At 41.4% G+C, this 23,765-nt stretch overlaps 1 protein-coding gene across 4 annotated transcripts; it reads left to right on the plus strand.

The window, feature by feature from the left end:
• Positions 1 to 2,459: 2,459 nt before the first annotated feature.
• PCF11 (PCF11 cleavage and polyadenylation factor subunit) lies at positions 2,460 to 23,249 on the plus strand. 4 transcript variants are annotated; one of them, XM_074816328.1, is made up of 17 exons: positions 2,460 to 3,153; positions 7,836 to 7,961; positions 10,208 to 10,396; positions 10,797 to 10,988; positions 11,833 to 12,938; positions 13,193 to 13,382; positions 13,477 to 14,119; positions 14,206 to 15,701; positions 16,076 to 16,177; positions 17,522 to 17,609; positions 18,322 to 18,441; positions 18,983 to 19,088; positions 19,674 to 19,857; positions 20,318 to 20,473; positions 21,512 to 21,604; positions 22,104 to 22,139; positions 22,748 to 23,249. In XM_074816328.1, exons 1-17 carry the CDS (start codon positions 2,965 to 2,967, stop codon positions 22,955 to 22,957), a joined length of 5,226 nt encoding a protein of 1,741 aa, XP_074672429.1. In that variant the 5' UTR covers positions 2,460 to 2,964; the 3' UTR covers positions 22,958 to 23,249. The 4 variants fall into 4 exon arrangements, with proteins under 4 accessions (XP_074672429.1, XP_074672428.1, XP_074672431.1 ...); XM_074816327.1 differs by having other exon boundaries at positions 2,462 to 3,153; positions 18,980 to 19,088; XM_074816330.1 differs by lacking the exon at positions 16,076 to 16,177 and having other exon boundaries at positions 2,462 to 3,153.
• Positions 23,250 to 23,765: the final 516 nt, after the last annotated feature.

The raw sequence follows: 23,765 nt of genomic DNA on the forward strand, positions 1-23,765 counted from the left end.
CCCAAGAAATTCAGCTCAAGCATAAACACAAGTAGAAGTATTTTCAAGTACAACTACAGATGTTTTGGAATGTAATAAATTCTTGAAAGACTTCTAACCCGATATATTTTCTCATGTAGTACTCTAATTTCACAACTATCCAGCAAAACTTCTTTAAATATCGGTTGCTGGTGATGCTCAAGTCAAGTGTGCTACATGTAGGTCTAGTCTAGAGCCCTTTTAGTGGGTTTTATACCAGCAAAACCCCTATCTGCATCTATTAAAAAAACCACAACAAACTTTAACTGACAGCTATGTCAACTGGAATAAGAACCAGTGGGACATAGCTGTACCAGAAACATTTCTAACTAACGATTTCAGCAGAGCTATGCTTTTGATAGGGGGTGGTTTCAAGAACACATGTATGAAGCGTGCTTTTGCAGGCATAGATAAATCCATGCTCTGCACATATTGCCTGTACAACACAATTCCTGTAATAATAAACAACTTTTCATTAGAGAGCCCAAGGAGAGGCTCAACAGGCATTTCTATGCCAGTCTTAATGAGCTGTTTCAAGAATTGCTTAGAGCACGGAGTGTTCCCACAACTCATCAGCATGGGGGCCTCACGGGCAACTTCTCGCTAACAGCCTGTAGGCCTTGCTGAGGTACTACTGGCTTCATATGAAGACTAGTCAAGACAAACTAATAATATACTAAAATACTGGATCTGCTCAGGCATGTAGGCTGTACTCGGTCTCAGGGAGGCGGGTGTGTTTTGGAGGGTAGCAAACTACTTCGCCTCGCATCAGGCTTGGTCCTTCGCTGATTAGTAAACAACAAATCTGGTTTTGAGGGTGTCCTTGGACCACATGACATTGTCATGAAGGCAGTTTTGCTCATATTATTGGTTTTGCTCCTGTAATTAGTATGAACAAGCATTCTAATTTAGGAATATAGTAGTACGAGGAGGAGGTAGATTTCCCCACCCCCACATTTTTCCCCTAGGAGCAGAACAATATGTACTGTTTTTGCCAAATAAACTGGGTTTACATGATGGCTCGATTCCCAGTACATAATTAATATTCTTCATGGACAGTGTGTCTTCAAATAGCTGGCTAATATTTACACTGAGAAAAAGTCTTGCAGTCCCAGCTTCGGTTGGCCGGGGACAGAAACTTTAGTTTCATTTTCTTATCTTGTGGTGACACACTGTAAAGGCGAAGTGGTGTGTACAAAGTACGGCATTTCAAGGCTTACAGGAACAAACACAAACATACCATTCAACAGGCAAATAAAAGATGCCGTTGCGTTTCCTGTCTCCCCTGCTTTGAAGGTCACATTTTTCAGAAAGGGAATACAACTGTGAACATAGATACTAAAATACATTTTTATGCAGAAGAAATGGCAAACAGCAGTTTTTACTGGAAACTTGCCAGGTCTCCATTTTTTCTATCTTTCTGCTTATATTTGCAAAATATATGTGAAAGTTTTATATATATAATTTGCATTTTAAAAGTGATCTCACAGAATGTGTTTTTCAAAGTGTATTTTAATGAAGCGTTCACCCATGGATTACTTTCAAATGCCGACAGCTCTCCAGAGTTAATCAGTAATATGCAGCGGGGGGAAGGAATGGCTGTACCTTAAAATACTTTGCAAGCAGGTTAACTTCCAAGAGGTACCTCTGGGCACATCTCATCACCAAGAGCAGGTTTTGTTACTTTTGACTATACTAGCACTTTCCTACTAGCATAGTAAAAAGAAGAAATGCTGCTTGTGGCTTAGTTGAGTGGGGCCACGACCTAAAAACACTGGTGGGAGGGGTGATCAGTTAAAGGTGCAAGACAGGGGGGCATCGGAGAAGCAGGGAGGCCAGGGTTGCTGCCTCCTACCCCTGCTGAGGCACATGAATTCCTGTCAGGCAGGGAAAATCCTGTGCCCTGGATCAACCGGCACCCAGCCGGGCGCTGGCAGCCCCGGGTCACGCCGGCCCTCCCAGCTCCTGTGGCACAACCACCCTGGAAGGGGACACGGCTGCGCTTCGCTGCCAGGTCTACGTGAGTGCTGCGGCCTGTACTGGTATGACTCGCTTCGCTGGAGCGAGTGGTTCCTCCGGTACGGGAGTGCCGGCACACAGCGCTCCCCGCTCTCCCGGTGCCCAGCGGCCGCTCCCCAGCCGGGCGGTGCGAGGCGAGGAGGCCGCAGCCGGGGTCGCCCGGGAGCGCCGGGGGGGAGAGGAGGGGGGGGGGCAAGGGCGTTGCCACGCCGACGGCTGGTCCAATAGCGGGCGAGGGGCGGTGCGGCGGGGGCAACGGCGTTGCCACGCCAACGGGTGGTCCAATAGCGGGCGGGAGGCGGGGCGAGGCGGTGCAGTGCCAGCTGAGGGTTGGCGGAAAGGTGGGGTTGCTCAGGGCCACCAACCAACGCTGCGGGCAGTGAGGGGAGGCGGGAGGAAGAGGCGCAGGGCGTTAGGAGCAGGGGAGTAGGGAAATGCAGCCAATTGCAAGTCGGGACGCCGGGGTGGGGGCGGGGCTTTAGCGCAGGAGCAAATCGGAGGAGCCGAGGGGCGGCCCCCGCCAATCAGAGTTTGCTGTGATGACGGCTGAGCCAATCGCGGGCTGAGCAGACGGGGCGTCAGCCAATGAGGGCGCAGTGAGGGAACAAAAGGGGCTTTCCAAACCGCCGGCCCCTTTCCCCAGAACAATTTCACATGACGCAACGGTTGGAGGAAGAGGTTCGCGAACCGTAGCCGCCGCCGCCATTTTGTGAGCGTTGAGACTGAGTCGGCGGCGGCTGAAGGCGCAGCAGCACGGACGGCAGCACCACAGCCAGCGGGAGCCGCAGCCCGGAGGATGCGGTAGAGGAGCCCAGCGGCAGCGGCGGGGGGGGCGGCATCGCTCGGCGGCGGCGGCGGCAGGGGATCGCGGGGAGGGGGCTCTCGGTCGGTGGGTCGGGTCCTGGTGCGGGCCCCGGTCGGAGAAGCATGTCGGCCCCGGAGAGCAGCGCTGGTAGCAGCGAGGCCCGGGAGGACGCGTGCCGCGACTACCAGTCGTCGCTGGAAGACCTGACGTTCAACAGCAAGCCGCACATCAACATGCTGACCATCCTGGCCGAGGAGAACGTGCCCTTCGCCAAGGACATCGTCTCCCTGATCGAGGCGCAAATCGCCAAGGTTTTTATATTCCACCGACTACTACTCCTACCTATACTGCTGGGGGGACCGGCTGGGGCAGCGGGTTAGGGCGGCCTTGGGGGCTAGGAGGAAGGGCGTGGGGCAGATGGCCTGCTGAGGGGCGCGGGAGGAGCCGGGAAGCAGCGGGCCGAGGGGTGGCAGGAGGAGGAGGGTAGCGGGGACAGGAGAGACAGAGAAGCCGGACGGGTGAGAGGGCCTGAGGGACGGGAAACGGGGCGAGAGAGAGAGGGAGAGGCTCGGGAGGAGGCAGTGGGCCGGCTGGGGTGAGGGGGCCAGTGGCGGGGTGGGTGTAGCGGAGCCTGGGAGAAGATGGGGGCGGTGGCGAGGCAGGGGAGCTCAGGGGACGCGGGAGGGGACGATGGGGGTGGGGGGTGGGGCTGGCTAATTAGGGGCCGAGTAGAGAGAGCAGGATTTCGGCGGAGTTGGAGGGTGCCGGGGACTCGGGTGGGGTGGGGAGCGCCCCGGCCGGGGCAGTGGGGAGAGGGCCAGGAGGCTGTGGCCGCTGTGGGGGAAGCAGGCGGAGGGAAGCGTGTCTCAGATGCGATCAGGGAGCACGGGGCGAGACGTCGGGGGCTCCTCCTTTATAAGCTTAAGGCTGCTGCTTCTTCTTCTACCCTTCACCCCGTAGGGAGCAGGGGACTCGAGGGAGGGGAACAGCCCCCACACCACCCTGTTCGTAGTAGGGGAGGGTTTGGGACTCGCCCCACCAAAAGCTCTGGGAGGGCAGCATGGCTCGCGATTCAAGCCCCGTATAAATTTCAGACACAACATGGCGGCCTGGCAGTGACTGGGCAGCAGCACCTCGCCCTTGTAGCTGGGTTTTCCCCCTCCGTGGAGCCAGTATTCAGTGTCTCGAATCTGGTGTCTAAACCCTTGCATTTAGCGATTTCGACAGTAGATGAATATTGTGATCATTAGAGAGGGCCTGACGGGGAGATTTTTGTGGAGGGTTGGGGGTTTTTTTGGGGTAGTTTAAAGGAATGAAAATAAGGTTAAATTTCTAGCATGCAAATTGTCCACTTCTGAAGGGCTAAATATAATGACTTCTAAGTATCAGTTAAGGCTATTTTCCTAGTGCGGTCCCTGTGAGATATTAATTTGGGGGTGGGGGGTGGGCACCCATATCTTATAGGAAAGTTTGTGGGTGAAAGGTGATCATCTGCTCCGGATAGAGAAGCGTGTGTGCTGGTGATGGGGGTTGTTTTGCTCTGCCTGATTAGAGAAAATTCTGTGGGCTTGGGATAATCTTTGGATTTCAGGTGATCTGTGCCCTGAGTAATGCTAGTGTTGTGTGCGTACTTAATTTATTTTGGCTAGAAAAGTTTATTGGTTGAGGATGGGGAAGAAGAAATTCTCCCTGACCGTAAAAACTGCAGCAGCCTGTAGGATCCTAACATGGCGTCTGAAAGGCACATGATATAAAAAGAAGGGAAAGAGGAGGCTCCCTCTGAGCCCAACCCAGGCAGTTGCTGACATCAGTCAGCCACAGCACATGGATGGGGGTTTACAGCACCTTTTTAACAAGAGCATTTTGTAAGAAAAGGGTTCTTCTTTCAGTCCCGTCCCCCGTCCCGTGTCCTCCCCCCCCCGCCATTCGTGCCAGTCACCCCTCCCCCGTTGTTTCCCTTGCTCCCTCTGATCTCAGGTGTTCAAAGGCTTTTTTCCTTTGGCTTTAAATCGTGGTTTATAATGGTGAGAATTGTACTATCTAATGATGGGGAGGGAAGGATCTCTTAAGTTATTTAATCTATCTTTCTATCAATGCAGGATGGCTTTTTAGTGTTCCACAGACCTCTTCCAGTCTAGTTTTAAATGCTGCCAGTGGCTGAGTTTTGCCATTCCTTGGGGAGGTGACCTCATGATCTAATAGATCTCACCATTATATCTCCTAAAGGGCAGTGGATGTGTATAAATGATTTGTGATAAATATCAATGCTGTCAAATTTTTTTTTTCATTTCTGGGTGATTTAGAGCCTGCCCTGAAGTGTGTTTTTTTTAAAGATGTCTTAAATCCTGTATCAATGGTTAGTTTTGCCTAGTTACTGTTTGTGACTGTAGTTTATTCAAGGCAAGTTTTTAGTTGTTTCTGGGAAAGTGATCTCCTTTACTAAGCCACTTTTTAAAAGTGTTGCCTGGAGACAGTTTGTTTAGTGTAAAACTTGAGTGGTCTGCTTTACAATTTAATAAATGGTTCTGAAATGTGTGACTGGTATTATAAAATTTGTAAATAAAAAGTGTGAAATATGTATTTGTCTTTTTATTTACCATTGTATAGTGCAGAATTTGTTTCCAAGACCCATTTTGTATACAAGGTGGTTTTTTTTTAAACAAATTTTTGCACAAGTTTGTGACTTGGGGTTCAATTGCCAGATATGATTTTAAACTTGAAATCTTTTAGGAAACTAATAAAAAAGCCACACATTTCCAACAATAGCTTTCCTACATTATTTGAAGGAACAGTGGGAATTCTGTAATGAAGTCTTAAATATGATGCTGGTGAGCTCAGAGTTAGCGTTCTGTGTTCTGGTGATTATGCGGCGCCTCCCTGCCTTTTGGTTAGTGTCATGCGGGCATCTTTCTTGCTAGGGGATACTGTATAGACCGCCTGAAAACAAAATACATTCAAGTCTGGGATTCCCTTTTGTGGTTATTGGAATATGTGCTAGATACCTTGACATAATAAACATTTCCAGAAGAGAAGACTTATATTCCAACCATATTTAAGTTGTGGTCCTTTAAAGTGTGACACCTGAGTAGCTTATATTTGAAGCAGGGTATGCTGCTGAGCTTCTAATTCTGTTTGAAGTAGGCTTCCTTACTAGATTACGGTGCTTCCATGTATGATGACTTCTAACAGTCTGATGCATAATGAAAGTGACAGTTAAACTTGTACAGTGCCTTTGCTACTCTATGATTCCCCAGTGTATCAGACTTGAAGCTTAGCTTAGTGAGCTACTTCCATACATGGGTGAAATGGGCATAGGTACTTCTGAGACAGCTCTTTGTTTCACTAACAGCTGACTTTTAAAAGTCAGAAACAGTGCACTGTCATTTTTTTATAAAGGAAGGCATTCAGAGCTTAGAGTAGTGTTTTTAATGTGCCATTGTGCAGACTGCTTTAAAGAAGAAACCAATATTCCACAGGCATTTTAATATAAAGTAGTTGTAGACCCACAGTCTTTGATTCCTGAGACTAGAGAGATGCCTTTATTCTAACACTTGCATATTAGCTTGTTTACAGTTCAGTGTCATAGTCTAAGATAGGCTTTTAATGTGCTGCAATAAGTTTTAGCTAACTTAACTGCGTTTTTCTGTCTTTTTATGTACAAAATACACCACTTGTACTTTTTTCAGTATGCTCAGAGGCAGTGACACCACCCCCACCCCCAACTAACAAGGAATTCTGCCCTCTTCAATATTAAATTTCAGGTCATGGTAAATTAATACACATTTAAGAGTGAGGAGACATTGTGATTTACCCATATTACAAGTATTGTTGACTCGGTGCCCTTCTGTGAACCACCTTAAAGGGGAAGGAATTACATCTAAAATTGTAAAGGAGGAGCACTTCCACACACTTGTCTGGACAGTGGGGCTGCGAAGTAAGGTGTTGTTAATTAACCTAGTAGCCTATCCTGTTTAAAATGAGCAGTGAGTGAAGTTATCTGGTTTTATCCTGAGCTTACCAGATGGTGAATGGGACTTAAAAGTATTATGAGTGGATGCTCTTCTAAAGGGATCACGGTCAACACATGGCTTGTGGTGTTGTCTTTCATGTTGTCCGTGTCAACAAGTCTCTGAAGTTTTGAAAACGGATTTAAAAAAAACCCAAACCAAAAACGAAACGACAAGCCTCCTCTTGTAGCAAAGATGTGTCCGAAGTTTGAAGACTCCCGTCTGTGAAAATCATGGTTGCGGTTCCTGAGCTTGTGCGTTTACCTGGTCAAGTAGATGATTTGAGTTTTGTCTGGATTTTGAACTTTGTTCTGACTGTGCATTTTTGCATGCACTCTGGAATTCTGAACTGTCGCTACAAGTGCCAAGAGAGAATGGGACTCCTTGCTTTGTCCGTTTGGATTACAGTGAAATAGTTGTGACCTATTTTGCGTGTAGTTTGTGAAAAGACTGCGATACTCAACATATAATCTGCAGCTACAAAAGTTCACTAGTTTGGGCTATTTGCCAGAAGTCTGATTTGTGTTCTATGAAATCCAGAAAAACAAGCATTCAGGAGGTTTGAATTATAAACTATTTTTTAGAAGTTCCTTGAAGTGCTAACGATGGTTTCCTGCTAACTTAAAATTACTTTCTCAAGTGGGTTTTGAAAGGTTACACTCAGTGCACTAGCAGCAATTCTGTCTTGTGGGCTTCTTTTTTCTTCCTTTTTTTTTTGCCTTTTTCCAAAGCTTTGATACGCAAACAGAATAAGGTGTTCTTTTTTTTTGTGTGATAGACCCACTGCTATATACTTTGAACTGAGTATCGATTTTCCAGATTTAAGTTTTTGTATAAACAAAAAATCCCAAGCCAAATCCCTTGGTGTTTATAGTGGCAACCAAAAAGAGAGGTCTGTATTTCTGGGATTGGCAATCCCTTTATTTAAAAAGCTTAAAATATGTTTTTGTTGTACTAAACTTCTCAGTTTCTTCTTATTACTCCAGGCTCCTGCATCAGAGAAGCTCCCTGTTATGTACCTTATGGATTCCATTGTCAAGAATGTGGGAAGAGAATATCTTACTGCATTTACTAAAAACCTAGTTGCAACATTTATTTGTGTATTTGAAAAGGTATATACACTTTCAGAAAAGTTCTGTATTATAAGCAAAAGTTCTTCCTGGTAAAATAAATACATGCTTTCAGTTTTGGGTTTTCTTGGGTGGTGAAATACACAAATGGATTGTTTTTTATAAATCTCAGTACTGTGTCTATACTGTGGAAGATTATTCCTGCTGCTATCAAGCATGTAAGTTACATGGTAGCTGAAAAATGCAGAGTCTTACTTAATTTGGTTCATAAATGTCTGTAATTTTCCTGTCCAGGCAAGATTTTACTAACAGTATTTCGGGTACTGATTGCTTGCCTGGATGGACTTTTTGTAATGTATAGACCAATTAATTATGAACTGTTGGTTTATTTTTAAGATAGTAAATAGTTTTTATGCCAAGAATAGACTGAGAATCAGTTTGTTGTGAATTTCTCAGAGCTTTTCTCTCCTGTAGTTAGATTGGTCTGATCTACTTAATTTGTGGTGTGCAAAATGAGCACTTAAGCTGTGAAGATTGAATAGCACTGACACCTGATTCTCTTCTGGTGGTCTGTGATTTGGAAAAAAAAAATGCTAGGGGGAGGAAAGGGTCTTGGAATGTATTGCTATATTACATTACTTAATACCTGTTTTAATGTCATTGGCATTTAAAACTGCCGTATATTTTAATTTTTGCTCTTAGTTTTTAAACCCAGTGAAGTAATTGTGTGTATTCCTCAGTGAGAAAGGCAACTCAACGTCCAGTTTTTAAAAGGGTGGGCTTGGATGGGTTTAAGTTGGATCAGAAATGAAGGGTTCACTTCTGTGGTCTCCTGTATGCTATAAGAAAGTGGCATCTCATATGAATGAGATGAATGGAGCTTTTGCGTATTTATCTATGATTACATATCAGCAAGGATCTGAGATCCCAGTGTGCTTTATGGTTTTCACATATGAAATGCATGATGAAATAAGAAACAGATAAACTACTGTGTGTAGAGTAGATAGATATTTGTTTTTCCCATATTAAATTGTGAATGTTATTTTACTGAGCTGCATTTAATGTTGCAGCTGAAGCTCTGGATAATAACTAATCTTCAGAGTTTTACAGGTTAACTGTCTACTAAGCTAACTAGAACTATTTAATTAATGTGTATTAATTAAATTTGTAGAGTGGCAGTCACTTCTAATAGCCTAATTTGTCCTGATGCAAGTAGAATTCCAGCACTGACATTGTTACAAATTTTATCAGTAAATGGTCACTAAGGTATCTTTAGACACTTGATGCAGTCAGAAACTTTTGCTCAGTCATTTCCACACCTTTTGCAGTGAACTTCATACCCTCTCATTGAAAACTGTATAGAGGCACCCCCCCAATAGCTAAGTATGAACTATTTTTGTTGAAGTTCCTGCTCCTCCCCTGAAAGAACTGTCGAATTTTCCAGACTATTCTGTGTCTTGCTGTAACATCTTAAAAATAAAACTGCAGTAAAAACCATCTACACAGTCAATACTTAATGATTGAATTGGGGTATTGACATTAGGACAGCTGCATATATTTTGTCCTCAGATGTTTTTCATTTGTTGTTTAATTGAACTACTCAAGTTACAAGATTAACTAAATTTTGCTTTACTGTAAATTTCTAATTTACCTGTCACGAGATAATCCAAACTAACTGTGAATAGATAAAACGGGCACTGGTCCTACAAGTACGCTTGATCTGTGGCTCACGGATGGGTCTAATTTTGCAGCTGAACTGAGATATAATTGACTTCGTTTTAGCTAATACCCCTTTTGTTGCATTTGTTGGAAAAAAATCCTTCAGTGACTAAACAGCTGAGCAAAACACCTTTTCTGTTCACAAAGTTTGTTGTTTCCTGATTTGTTTGTCATTGTTACACTCCATTCAGCACAAACACTTGAATAATGTATTGTCTCAGAGGCTGTTGCCTTTCAGTATTTTTGTTACTGTATTTTTTCCACAGAAATTGGGCAAGTAAAATGAGAATTTTGGTAATGGAAAAGTTGAAAGAAAATTATCAGAGAATGGTAATACCCAATAAAACCTTCAAATGGCCTTGAAACAACAATTCCACATTTGAGCTTCTGTTACCGATTCTGTTGGTATAGATGTATGATCTGCACTGCTTATAAATGCTGTATAATGTGTTAAAATGGCAAACTGTTGATAGAAATAGGAAATAAATGAAGTCTTAAGTTCTACAGAAAAGTTTAAGAAATTGTTTTATATTAACTTAACAAGCCATAGAATTGTTTTATTGTTTTAGGTGGATGAAAATACTAGGAAAAGTTTATTTAAATTACGCTCCACATGGGATGATATTTTTCCTTTGAAGAAACTGTATGCACTTGATGTCAGAGTCAACTCATTAGATCCTGCTTGGCCAATTAAACCTCTGCCCCCAAATGTGAATACTTCTAGCATCCATGTGAATCCTAAGTTTTTAAATAAATCGGTAAGTTTTTATGCCTACTGTATGAACAGATGGTAATACGTGTAGTTTTCATTGTTTGTATGCTGCTTTTTGACAATTTAATATATTGAGAATGAAGTGTCTGACCTTTGTAGACAGGTAAGAGGAATTTCTGAATTAAGAATATTTCATGGGTTTGGATTTTACATTTCAAATCTGTATTCTAGGTTTTGGAACATTGATGACTTTATATTAAATGACGTACACCTGTCACAGCAGGCAAAAGTTTTAAATTGTTTTAGTTATATTTTGCATTAAAAATGCAATTTATAACTGCTGTACAAACTAAGTCCCAGTACTGGATCATGATAACAGTTAAAGGAGATGGAGTTAGTTGATTCCATCAGGATTTTAAGTGTAACTTTTTTTATTCTGTTTTTAGCCAGAGGAATCTACTGCACCTACCTCTGCTGTCACTTCTGGTGCCTCTACTCCTCCAGCTGTTCCTGAAATACAAAAGAATTTGACACAGGAGCAACTGATAAGGCAGCAATTGCTTGCAAAGCAAAAGCAGTTGTTAGAACTTCAGCAAAAAAAATTAGAGCTGGAGCTGGAACAGACTAAAGCACAGTTGGTGAGTAGGATAGTTGATGAAACTTACAGTTGGGCCTTTCTCTCTCGGGACAATACTTAGCTATACTGGTAACTGCAGTACATGTGCTCATGTTAGGCAAGGGTAGCTATTCTAGGACTAGAGCAATGCAAGTTGATCTGGGGTTCCTGAACAGTATTTGTTACTTAAAAACCTTAAGAATTACACTCAAAGTAGAGGTAGAAAAAACAAGTTCTTCATGTTTTGTTTTTAACAACTGTCCAAAATGATGCCTGCCTACGATCCTCATCTTCCACCTCTTCTTGTGGCTTACAGGAAGACAGGCTTTTTCAAATACATTTGCTCTTATAGAAGAAGGAAGCCTGACTGTTGGAAATAAATTCAGTTCCCTTGTTAGGTCAGGTTGGTTTGATGCCACCATCTGAAGATGGCGGTTAAGCTGTATTGGTTCACATTCGTAATTAAAAGTCTTGCTATGTTGACAGTTGATGATACCAAAATAAAGCATCTTTGAAGTGTAGAATTATGAAAATTGTATCAGATACTTGGCAGCTTAGTTGCTGTGAGCATGTGGAATATATAGAAAAAAACTAACGCTGTAATGAGAAAATGTGCCTAAGTTACATATTTTGCCATATTGACTTTGTAGTACTGATTTTGCATTATATTTGAATTTGATCTTTTGTAATGATACTGCATTATTTTAATACTTGTAATGACCAATTAATGGGTCATTTTCAGTTAAATGGTTGAATCTCATAACTTTCAAGACATTTCTACGTAGGTCTTTGGATTCGAAACAGAATATGAGCATCTCAGGGTAGTTGTGTCATGCAGATTAATGCTGAATTTTTTCCTATTTCAGGCTGTATCTCTTAGTGTTCAGCAAGGATCATCTACTATAGCTTCAGTTCCAGCACCTTCCAAGCAACACGTGTCTCCCACACCTCATATGACAGTTAAACCACCTCATCAGACTGCTGTGCAATCCGAAAAAAATAAACCATCCCCAAGTCCTCCGCTTCATGATATCAAAATAGTAAATAGGGATCCTCGACTTAATCGGATGGCTCAACATTCTTCTCATGCTAAAGATCAATCTCATCGGAAAGAATTTCCACCGAACACGACCAGTCAGTCTGATACCAAGGCAAACAAAACAACACAGGCTGAAAAACAAAACTCAAAGCAAGAAAAATTGAAGGCAAGTGAAAAAACACAGAAGAAAGAACTTGACCAGTCAGAAGCAAAATCTAAATCACCATCTCCTTTGAAAAATAAGCTACCCAATACTAAAGATACTAAAATCCAGGAATGTGAAAGCACAAAAGTATCTGAAATTAGTAAGCGGGATCCAAGGCTGAAAAGACATCTTCAAGATAAGTCAGAGGGCAAAGAGGAGGAGGTGAAAGAAAAGAGGAGAAATACAGAGAAAAAAGAAAAAGAGGAACATAAGACATGTGAACATAGACCAGTAGGCAGCAGAAATAAAGTAATTAATGGTGCTGTTCAGAAACAAGACACAAGTACAGAGGAGTCAGAAAAACAGGGTGGAAAACAAGGGAGATCAAGTAGTAGAAAACGATCACGATCACGGTCTCCTAAGGCACGGTCACCATCTACGCATTCTCCAAAAAGACGAGAGAGGAGATCACCCAAAAGAAGACTTAGAAGTTTATCTCCCACTTCATCAACTCCTAAAATTGGAAAGATACGTCAGATAGGCCCTAAGCAGTCTCATGTTGAAGAAGGCACACAAGCAGCAAGAGATGAAAGAAATTCTAATAAGAGAAATGTTAAACAAGAGGTGCGAGATCCGAGGAGAGTGAAAAAAGCCCAAGAAGACAGGCCCCAAGAAGCAGCAAGCCAGCATTCTACAAAAGCTTCTCCTGATCCAAAGGAGAATGCAGAAAACTGGCAAGGATCCAAATCAGGCAAGAGGTGGAAATCTGGTTGGGAAGAAAATAAAAAGTAAGTTACTATCTTTTAAACAACTTCTGTTTGAAGTCATTCTACTGCTGACTTCAGAATAGTCATCTTTGGGAGGCAGTGTTCAGATTGTTAAAACTGATTAACTTATTTCTACTAGTGAAATATGGAAATGGTGCATACTTAGATTCTAAGGTGATAGTGATGTTTTGCCCTGATCATTTCTAATTAGGAATGTAACAGTTATGTCCTGAATAAAGGAGTAATCTATATTTTAAATGTATGCTTGCTTTCAGCTCCCAGCAGAATGAAGAACACCAAGCACTTGGTAAATCCCCTCACCAAAGACACCGGGAAAACTGGCCTGCTGGTAAAGGAATTTTATCACCCCGAGCACCAAAGCAGCAGCACCGGTTAAGTGTGGATGCCAATTTACAGATTCCCAAAGAATTGACATCTGCAAGCAAGAGAGAATTACTTAAGAAGGTAATACTAATAAATCTGTTTCCATAGAAGTGTCTTTGGTATAGTGTGCTTAGCTTTTCTTTTTGGAAGCCTAAACTTTAACTTTCTATTATAGGCCAATGAACGCTTAACATCTGGTGAAATAACACAAGATGAGTTCCTCATGGTAGCTCATCAGATCCGACAGCTGTTCCAGTATCAGGAAGGGAAGCACCGATGTAGTGTCTGGGATAGCCCTACAGAGGAAAAATGTGGTTTGAAAAAGAAACCTCTTCTATCGGATGCAGAATTAACGTATTATGAACATAAGGCTAAACTAAAAAGAACACAAGTCCAGCATTCATTGTCAAGGCTTGATCTTTTGGATCCTGATGATATTTTGGATTATCATATATCTGATTCATTGCTTTCTGGAATAGAATGTGAGCAAGCAAAAGCCAAGCGTGGAGTACAGTTTGACAGGAAAGAACCATTTGGAGAAAGATCAAGGAGACACTCTCCTGTAAGTGGCACTAACAGACCTTTTGCTGATAACCTCTCACCGCTTGAGAATCGACGAAGACTTGAGGAACAGAATGCAACTAAAGGAGCAAGAGGTTCTAAGAACTTTGATCCTTACGACAGCTGGGGAGAATCAGATGAATTTAGAGATGCTCTCAGACAACAGGGGAAAAGCACAACAGAGTTCCAGAAAATAGATGGTGATGCAATCTGCAGATTTGATAATCGTGAAGAAAGACAGCTACTTGGGCAAGCTGGTACGTGCTTTTGCTTTATTTTATACCTGTCAAGTAATTGGCAACATTTTAGTGAGTGGTTATCTGACCTGTTCTGGTTTTTTTAGGTGTTCGAGAGGAACCAAGATCACCATTCAGTGAACGTTTCAAAAGAGCTAGGTATGAAGATCCAGAGAAAGCACCGTTTCCAGAAAGCCCAGGATCACGATTTGGAGGCATTGAAGCAAAGCAGAGGATAAGTGCACTAATGGAAGACAGACCTCTATTTGATGGCTCACCTAGGCAGTCTGCTGCAAGGGTCGGAGTAGATGGACAGGGAAGCCCTTTTGTCGATGGTGCTGCTGCTGGTTCAAGTTCCAGAATTGATGGGCCACCTGGACAGGCTGCTATGAGATTTGAGGGGCCTTTGGTGGGGGCAGGTGCAGCTCAGTTTGATGGACCACTGGCAGGAGCAGGGGGAGCTGGAGCTCTAAGATTTGATGGGCCACCAGGGCAGCTGGCAGGGGCCCTGAGGTTTGAAGGACCCCCAGGACAGGTTGGTGGAGGAGGTCCGTTGAGGTTCGAGGGACCTCTTGGGCAGATAGGTGGGCCTTTGCGGTTTGAGGGGCCTGCAGGGCAGCCTGTAGGTGGTCCTAGATTTGAAGGACCTGGAGTTGGTCTCAGGTTTGAGGGTCCCCGTGGCCAGCCTTCAGGTGGTCTCAGGTTTGAGGGACCTCATGGTCAACCTATGGGGCCTCGAGGTCAGCCAGGGGGTGGTCTCAGGTTTGAGGGACCCCATGGTCAGCCCTTGGGGCCTCATGGTCAACCAGGGGGTGGCCTCAGGTTTGAGGGGCCACATTTACAGCCATTGGGGCCCCATGGCCAACCTGGAGGTGGCCTCAGATTTGAGGGGCCACATGGTCAGCCTATGGGGCCACATGGACCATCAGGTGGTGGGCTCAGATTTGAGGGGCCACATGGACCATCAGGTGGTGGGCTGAGATTGGAAGGACCACATGGTCAGCCAGGTGTAGGTCCTAGGTTGATTGATGGACCAGTACACCAGGGAGCTGGTGGACTTAGATTTGATGGTCCTCTGGGTCGGGCTGGTCCAAGATTCGATGGTTGTCATGGAGCTGGATTTGATGGTCAGCCTGGACAGTTGTCTCTCTTGCAAAGATTTGATGGAATTCATGGACAGCCTGGTCCAAGATTTGAAAGGGCGCCTGGCCAACAGGCACAACCACGATTTGATACAGCCATACCTCAAAGATTTGATGGACCTCACCAGCCAGCCTCTAGATTTGACTTGCCCCTTGGCCTTCAAGGTGCCCGTTTTGAAAATGTAGCTAACCATCCTGCCTCAAGACTAGAAATGTCACCATACGGACAAGGTGGTCCGTTTGTCGAACATCCCGGCCAGGGCTACAATGGACCATCTCATGGGTTGCAGTTCCAGAGACCTGATATATTTGATGGTTCGCCTGGACCAAATTTCAATGGGCCAGCTGGCCCAGGAGCACAGAATTTCCCATTGAGAGCAGCTGGACATTACTTTGATGAAAAACCTCTTCAGGGCCCTCAATATGGGAACTTCAATAATATGCCACTGGGAAGTAATCAGGTAAGAATTGATTGCGTTAAATGGCGTGCTTGCAGAAGTAGAATGTAGAGAATAAGCAGTTTTTCTTACAAAAATGGAAGAGCTGGCAGACTGGGAGCCAGTTTCCAGCTAAAAAAGTCATCCTTCAGTAATTTCTAGATAATTCAAGAACATGCATTGCTATTTTTTAAGAACCTGTTTCTAGGAATTAAAATAGTGGGTCCTTACAATTGCTTTGTAGCTGAGAATATGACAGTGAAATTAGTATTTTTAAGTTGAAAACAAAACTAGGTAAGTGGAAGCCTGTGGTGTTTCCATTAAACTTGAACAAAAGTGAATTATATATAAAGCGTGACAGCTAATGTAAGTGAATATACATGATTAATTTTTTTTAGAGGTTGTCGTGGTTTGAACCTGGCCTGCAGCCAAACACCACGCAGCAGCTTGCTCACCCTCCCCCATTCTGGGGAATGGGGGAGCGAATTAGAGGGGTGAAGGTAAGGACATCGTAGGTTGAGATAAGAACAATTTAATAACTGAAGTAAAATACAATAATAATGATAATAATAATAGAAAATACGAGTAATGCACAGCGTGATTGCTCACCACCCACTGACCGATGCCCAGCCCGTTCCTGGTTAGCGATCCCAGAGAAGCGAGAATTCTGAAACTGCAACCCTGGAAGAGAGGGTCAACCCACATCTGTATACTGAGCATTGCTCTGGCTCTGCTTCCCGCCCCGCCCCAGCTTCTTGTGCACTTGCAAAAGTCCTTGATTTCTTAGCAACAACTAAAAACATCAGTATATTATCAACATTCTTCTCGTACCAAACCCCATACTGAATCCAAAACACAACACTATTCTAGCTACTAAGAAAAAAATGGATCTATTCCAGCCAAAATCAGGACAGAGGTGTAGAATTAGAATGGACCAAAATAATTCTGCTGTCCTTTTGCAGCTGTTAGTAGTGGTGACAAGCCAGTTTGAAGGAGATGGCCCTAACTTGGGGGAATTGAGGAAGATGAAGATATTGTTGAACTACAGTCTTAAAATTGTCCTGGCACCAGCGTGCGTTATGAGTTCAGTTATTTCTGCTGTTGCCTGTTGGAAATGGTCTCTTCAAAAGGGGAAAATGCTACTTTACATCAGTGAAAATGATGTAATTTCTTTCAGCAGAGATTTTAGAGAGCATTTTTAATTTGCAGGATAATAATTGAACATAAAGAGTTAACTGGTGGTACGAAAGCAGGTAATGTGTCCTGCTAACCTCTAATGGGATAAAATTTTAAACAATTTGTAAATCCAGAAAACAGCCAATTAGCAAAAAAAGTCCTATTTTTATTACAAGTGTGTTATAAAAACTTTTTCTATCTGAAGCTTACTGTAGCTGGTTTGCTGAAAAATTTCTGCTTTCAGGATTTTGTTTTGTATAATGGATGCTAAAATAGAGATGGCATTTGTTAATAGACATTTACCAGTTTCTCAGATTTCTTTCTGATGAGCTTTGCTTTGGTGAACAGGAGCAATTTAAAAGGAAGAACTGTGGAAAATGTGGTTGAAGGCTCGATAGGTAGAAGAAAAGGTGTTATTTTTTTTTATGTTAGGCAAATGAGTATGTGTTCAGAAATTTTTCTAGTGGAAAATGAAAATGAGGGAAAGGTTATGTAGTCATTTGTGGACCTTTCAATACTAAACGGACATGGTTCACTCCTGGAAGGAGTTTAATATATATGAAATTATTGAGAAACATCTAGAGGTTAATGATAAAATTTTAAAAAGTAAGTTTATAATTGCATTATTATACAAAAAAACCCCAATACCTGAATGCTTGCTTTCACAGGTTTCTCTCATGTCTGCTCAACCAGGGCCTTATGGCCAAGGTCAACAGTATTTGCCAAATCCTGGAAGTTTTGTTCAGAACCCTGCAGGTGTGTAACAAAATAATTAACTTCCTTTTCTTTCTTTTGGATTGTTCTGTTAGTGGCCACAAAACTTACCCTTTTGTAATGAGTGTCCTGGTGTACTAGGTCTGTGTGGACTAAGGGAAGCCTCCTCAGAGAGGTGGCCATAGGTGTGGTCTCTGTAGTACCATCATCTCTTCAGGGGTTTCCCTCAAACAGTGAAGGCTTTCATTAGTTTTCTTTAACCATGTGGTTTTGGTATGTAGTTGTGCTAAAAAAAAAAATAAATTTTGGTCTGCTTTTCTGGAAGGCACCAGTTCGTAGGTCTGGCTTGCATTTGCGAGGGTGTGCAAACATTCCCAGTATATGAGTGGTTAGTAACAAAAAGCTTCTAAAAAGTCATAAATGGTTAAAGTAGGTGAAGTAGTAGATTGGCCCTGGTGAAATATGTAAGCATAAAATAAGGAAAATACTGCATTTCGGTAAATACTACCCAGTAAAAATCTGCATATGGGCAACCAGCTTGGATAGCACTTCAGAATACATTATGAAGGAAGCTGTTGCAAGGGAAGAAATTAGCCAAGGACATAAAGCAAAGACATTTGATAAAAAATTTGAAATAAACCCCAGAAGAAGTAGGAGGCAGAAGGAAAAGTGTGTTGAGAAATATGCTGATAAAAGTGAAGTAAATTTCTAATGCTAACCTTTCGTCTCCTTGAATGTCAACGTTTTTCCCCAGGAGCCCTTCCACATTCATATCCTGATAACCATCTTGGACAGCTTGATGTCAATGAATTGTTTGCTAAACTGCTGTCAACAGGGATCCTCAAACTGTCAAAAACTGATTCCACTTCAGCACGTATGTATATCCTTTATGTTCTAACTACTCAGTTTATCCACAGCTGAGCATAAAGCTAAGTATAAGAACTTTTGTGAACTCCTGCATGGTTTTTTTTAAACTGAGCTTTGTTTTTGGGAAGGAATTTAGTGCATGTGATGGAGTAAATTCTTGGTATCTTGTTTAATTTGTACACTTTGGCTATCCAGAGCAGTCAGTTTTGTCTTTGATGCTGTGCCTGGGTAACTTGTTCTTGATTATAATCAGGTTCTTACCACTTTCTGAAATATTTCTGTGTCTCTGTATCAGAGACTGAATTCTAATACCGAAGACTGAGGTGAAATACTGTTCTCCTAAATTGAAATTCTGAATAACTTCCAGTATCTTGTACGCTTTTAAAAATGTTGTTAGAAGATCGACTTAGCTATTGCACGCTTGTATTTTAGCATAGTCATACCATATTTATTAATATTTGAATAAAAATAACTTGCAGGAACATGTCATTTCTTTCCGATGATGTACTGAAATTTTCATTAAATGGTTTCTTTATGCTTTCTAGAAGTGAATGAAACATCAGCCCAGCCAGCTGCTGAAGAGGAGGATGATGACCAGAATGAAGATCAAAATGTTCCAGACCTCACTAACTTCACAGTTGAAGAACTTAGACAGTGCGTATAGTAGAATGGGTTTATAGTGCAGTAAGAATAGTGACATGGTAGTATCTAGGTAGTTAATCCAAGACAGTTGAGAGCTTTTAAAAGTCACTTTGTGATTAAGAGGACCTGCAGTTTTTGATACTAGCCTTGGAGAATTTGAGGGAGGAAAAAGAGGGAAAATTAACATGGGAAAACTATCTTTACACAAGTTGCATGTTGTTACTTAATCAGTAAGGTTGCGATACATATTAAAGTCAGTGTTTCTTCCTTTGATACTACTAATTTTACCACTTTTATGGTAGTTTGCAAAGCTGAACCAAATGCAGGCGTTACCATTTTACGCACTATTAGGTGATGAAGCTAGTAGGCATGAAACAACACTAGCATGCTTCTCATGAGTAGTTAATATGAGCCCATTGTTTGTTATCCGAATGCTTCAATTGATTGTGTTACCAAAATCAGGAAGAATTTAGCTGTATTGTGTGCTTTAACCTTGCAGTAGATTCGTGCTTTTCGTCTACTGTTGTAGGCATATGAAGCGACTTACTGAGAAATGTTTTCAAAGAAATGTTAAGGCATTTTTTTTCCTTTTTGTAGGCGTTATGATAGTGTTATAAATCGACTGTACACTGGGATTCAGTGTTATTCATGTGGAATGAGATTCACTACTTCACAGACAGATGTTTATGCGGATCATTTAGATTGGCATTATCGTCAGAACCGGACAGAAAAAGATGTTAGCCGAAAAATTACACACAGAAGATGGTACTACAGTTTAACAGTAAGTAACGCAGTAGGACACTTGAGAAATTATAGGCGGGATTCTGTGCTTTACTTATGTACCCGCCATAGGATTGCAGTTGAAATTTACATCATCACAGGAGTTGGCCTTTGGTAAACAGTGATGTCTTAGATATTTCAAGTAGTTCTCAAATGCCTGTCAAAATACAAAAGGCAACTGTATGATGAACAGTAAACAGTTTGAAGCTCTTGGTACTGTTTTCGTCACACTGAGAATGGAAATTAGAGGATAGTGGTTTTTCTGGAGAAAGGCTTTTTTGAAGTGTAGCATTGTGAGAAAGCAGGCACTGTGCTCATGCTGCATGTGAAAAGCATTTCAGTTTTAATGAAGTAATATTAAATATGGTACTTTGGGGCTGTCTTCCCCCCCCGAGATTGATTTTTTAAATATTGCTGGCTATTTGTCAGTGTCTGAGTGTGAATTAAAACTTTTTCCTCAGGACTGGATTGAATTTGAAGAAATAGCTGATCTAGAGGAGCGTGCAAAAAGCCATTTTTTTGAAAAAGCTCATGAAGAAGTTGTGTTGAAGACACAAGAAGCTGCGAAAGAGAAGGAGTTTCAGAGTGTCCCTGCTGGACCAGCTGGAGCAGTCGAGGTAAGTTTCAGCTTGCCTTTATTAGCCTCGATACAGAGAATGATCTAATTCTTCGAAGAAGTTTACAGCATTCTTTCATACAGTGGGCTGTATGTAGGCTGAAGTCCTGTTCTTGGACCTCTGCAGCCACTTCACAGGTAGTGTATTTGTGTATGTGATGGTTGTTTCCCAGGGGCAGACAGTAGCCTGTAGTTCAAAAAAATCGACACCCATGGGTATTCCATCATTTTAGCAAAATCAAAATGGGCAAAGTGTGTTAATTTACTGAACATTTCCATAGAAAGAGTAAATAGAGCAAGTGAATTGGAAATGGTACTTTGTCATTCAAATAATGATTGGGTTTGCTGGGTTTCTGATACTTTGACACAGAGTAGAAGATAGGCATCAGGACAAAGAAATATCTCAGTGTTAAAGTAACCACTAGGTCTGTGTTTTGATAGATGAATTAGTGTACTAATCACATAGAAATGTTGGTAGAATTACAATTTAGTTTTACATGCAAGCCTCTGAGAAACTACTTCAAGCCATGAAGGCCTCTGTTTTAATTTTAAAAAGTATCTTTTGTTCTCAGAGTTGATTATTTTGCACAGAAGTACTAAAAATATTAATACTTCATCTAAAAGTTCTGCCTTTTAAATTTGAGACTCTGGGTTAAGGGGAAGAGTGAAGATAATGCCATAAATAAAATTAACTAACTCCCTGTACTGGATTGTCCTATGTGACAGTAAAATAGCATTAGATTGTTACAAAGTGTTTTGCAGAGACTTTCCAGCTGAAAGGGCAAAGCTTACCTTTCTCAAGTGACAACAGTCTTCAAGGCCAGATGATGATCATTGTTCAGTCTGCAAACTATGTTCAAATAATTTATAATTAAAGATTTCTGAAGTTATTTTTAAAGTGTGGAGGAAAGATCATGTTGTAGTCTCAATGTACTTAATTTAAAAGACCCTTTTTTGACTCTTACTAGATTCTTGAAGTTCATGTGTTCCCTAAATTGTTGCAATAACCTCATTTATCTCTGTTACTCCAACTTTTCAGAGCTGTGAAATTTGCCAAGAGCAATTTGAACAGTATTGGGATGAAGAAGAGGAAGAGTGGCACCTGAAGAATGCTATCAGAGTAGATGAAAAGGTAATCTGATCTTACTTATATGTGATATTTATAGTAAAAAACCTGAAGAATTATAGCAAAAAAAAAAAAGGGGGGGGGGGGGGGCAAGTGCTCTTTCTTTCCTGGAAGATTCCCATGGTAGTTTTCCTGGCTTCAAATACATAAATTTCTCAACATTTGGAAGTGCATGAAGTTCTGGTGGTGTTAGTATAGGCTCACTGACCTTCCCTTATACTGCAGTGCTGAAAGAAAAATGAATGTCTCTGTATATGGGTGTAGATATTGGTTCAATTATTTCTGTATGCAGCTGTACACAAATAATTCCTAACACTTACCAGGCTTCTGTAGGATAACTTTTCCTCAATAAACATACACAAAATCTTTTCCCAGTTATATTTGGCACCATACTTCGGCCTGCTCATACCATTGTTTTTCTAGACAAATTGTGTGATATGTGTCATTGAAACTGTTCTGTTCATAACCAGTGATCCTGCTATAATGTGTAACAATTCTTTTCCAGATTTACCATCCATCTTGCTACGAAGATTACCAAAACGTAAGTGAATCCTTCATATTTTTTGAGGCATTTTGCTTTTGGTTTGTTTGTTTGATCTCTGACTTTGCAGGGAGCAGATGTGTTCAGAATGTGCCTGTGACTAGACAGTGAATCGAAGGCCTTGGGCATGGCAAGTTTGTAATACAGAATTAGCTAAGATGTATTTCTCCTTGTGATGGACCGTGACAGCTTGTGTGTCATACATGACTAAAGCAAAACCATGGTTTGAAAACACATCATGCATTTATTGTTGAGTAATGTGTGTAATCTTAGGAATTTGCAAAAATTAAGTAAATGGGTGTTGGTGTGTAGTCTATTTTTAAGGCTTTGGGAGTTACAGCTCCCCTGGGGATAGCAGGGAATAGTTTCTGGTAACGTGTTAAGCAATGTTTCATCGGTGCTTGGATGATACCTTTTCAAATTAAGTGTGAAAGAGTAATGCTGTTAAAGAATAAATTTGTTTTCTTAGGATCTTGATAAAGTAGAAGTTTGGATTTTGAGTGCCTGACTATCAGCATGCTTGCATTTTCAGAAAGAGTAAAAGGGATAAGAAGCTAAAAATGGTTATTTTATTGTGTGTTAATGCTACATTGATTTTGACTTTGCAGACATCATCATTTGATTGCACACCATCTCCCAGCAAGACTCCTGTAGAAAATCCACTAAATATAATGTTGAACATTGTTAAACAAGAGACACAAGAGTCCTGTGACTCACCTAAAGTCAAAGAAGAACCTGATGACACCCCTACTGCCTGTGCAGAAGAGAGCACACCTGCATCTACAGATATTAAAACAGAACCTGATGAGTCTGTTTAAACAAACTGAGGTATGATTTTTTTTTTTACAGAAGAGCTGCTGTGTTAACTCTGGAAGGCAAATACTTTTTATATGAAATAAAAACGTTCAACTGAGGCAGGGCCTCAACTACTGTTTGGTTAATAAATACATTTTTGTATTTGAATTTCTTATTGCCTGCACAGTTTCAGGTGTCATTGTGTGAAAGTTCTGTAGATGCGTGAAAATTTAATGGAACGAAATGGTATATGTAAAAATGTACAATTTTCACTTGTGGAAATGTAAATTATAAATAAAAGATATTTTTGCTATATATGGAGTGTAATGTTTATGCACACCATCAAATGAAGACAGTGTTTCTGTACTTTTTTCAGTTTAAATGGAATTAAAAAGAACTTTTGCTCAGTGAGATTCAGAAAAATTAAGTAACTTCTTTCAGTTATCCCATAGGTGGGTTATCAAGGGAAGCAGCGCAGAACTTCAGACAGACAACCTTAGCTTTCTTTTCTTTTCTTTTTAAACTTATTTGAACAAACTTACATATCCAGATATTAAAAAAAAAAAAAAAATAACCAAAAAGACAGTTCTTGGATAGAGGGGTAAATTTAACAAACCAACCAGAGTGCTTGATTGTGAACACAAGTGCCAACAACCAATTAACAAACCAGGATGCCTGGTAGTTAAGACATTTTTAATAATTATTTTTTTCCATTAGTCAAACACAAAAGAATTTAATACAGCTGAACAAACTTTTCTTTACATTACAGGGGGGAATGAATGTAAGAATGCTCATTTGAAACATAGTTAACTTTTTTTTTTGTTGCTTATG

This window comes from Strix aluco, chromosome 2 (assembly GCF_031877795.1).
Source record: "Strix aluco isolate bStrAlu1 chromosome 2, bStrAlu1.hap1, whole genome shotgun sequence".
In the NCBI taxonomy this organism is placed as follows: Eukaryota; Metazoa; Chordata; class Aves; order Strigiformes; family Strigidae; genus Strix; species Strix aluco.

Excerpts from the sequence above, each read along its gene's own strand:
- PCF11 (XM_074816327.1), top strand. The coding sequence starts at position 2,965 with ATGTCGGCCCCGGAGAGCAGCGCTGGTAGCAGCGAGGCCCGGGAGGAC. Across the intron at positions 14,120-14,205 it reads ACAGCTACTTGGGCAAGCTG|GTGTTCGAGAGGAACCAAGA; the intron begins GTACGTGCTTTT and ends TGGTTTTTTTAG. Across the intron at positions 15,702-16,075 it reads TGCCACTGGGAAGTAATCAG|AGGTTGTCGTGGTTTGAACC; the intron begins GTAAGAATTGAT and ends AATTTTTTTTAG.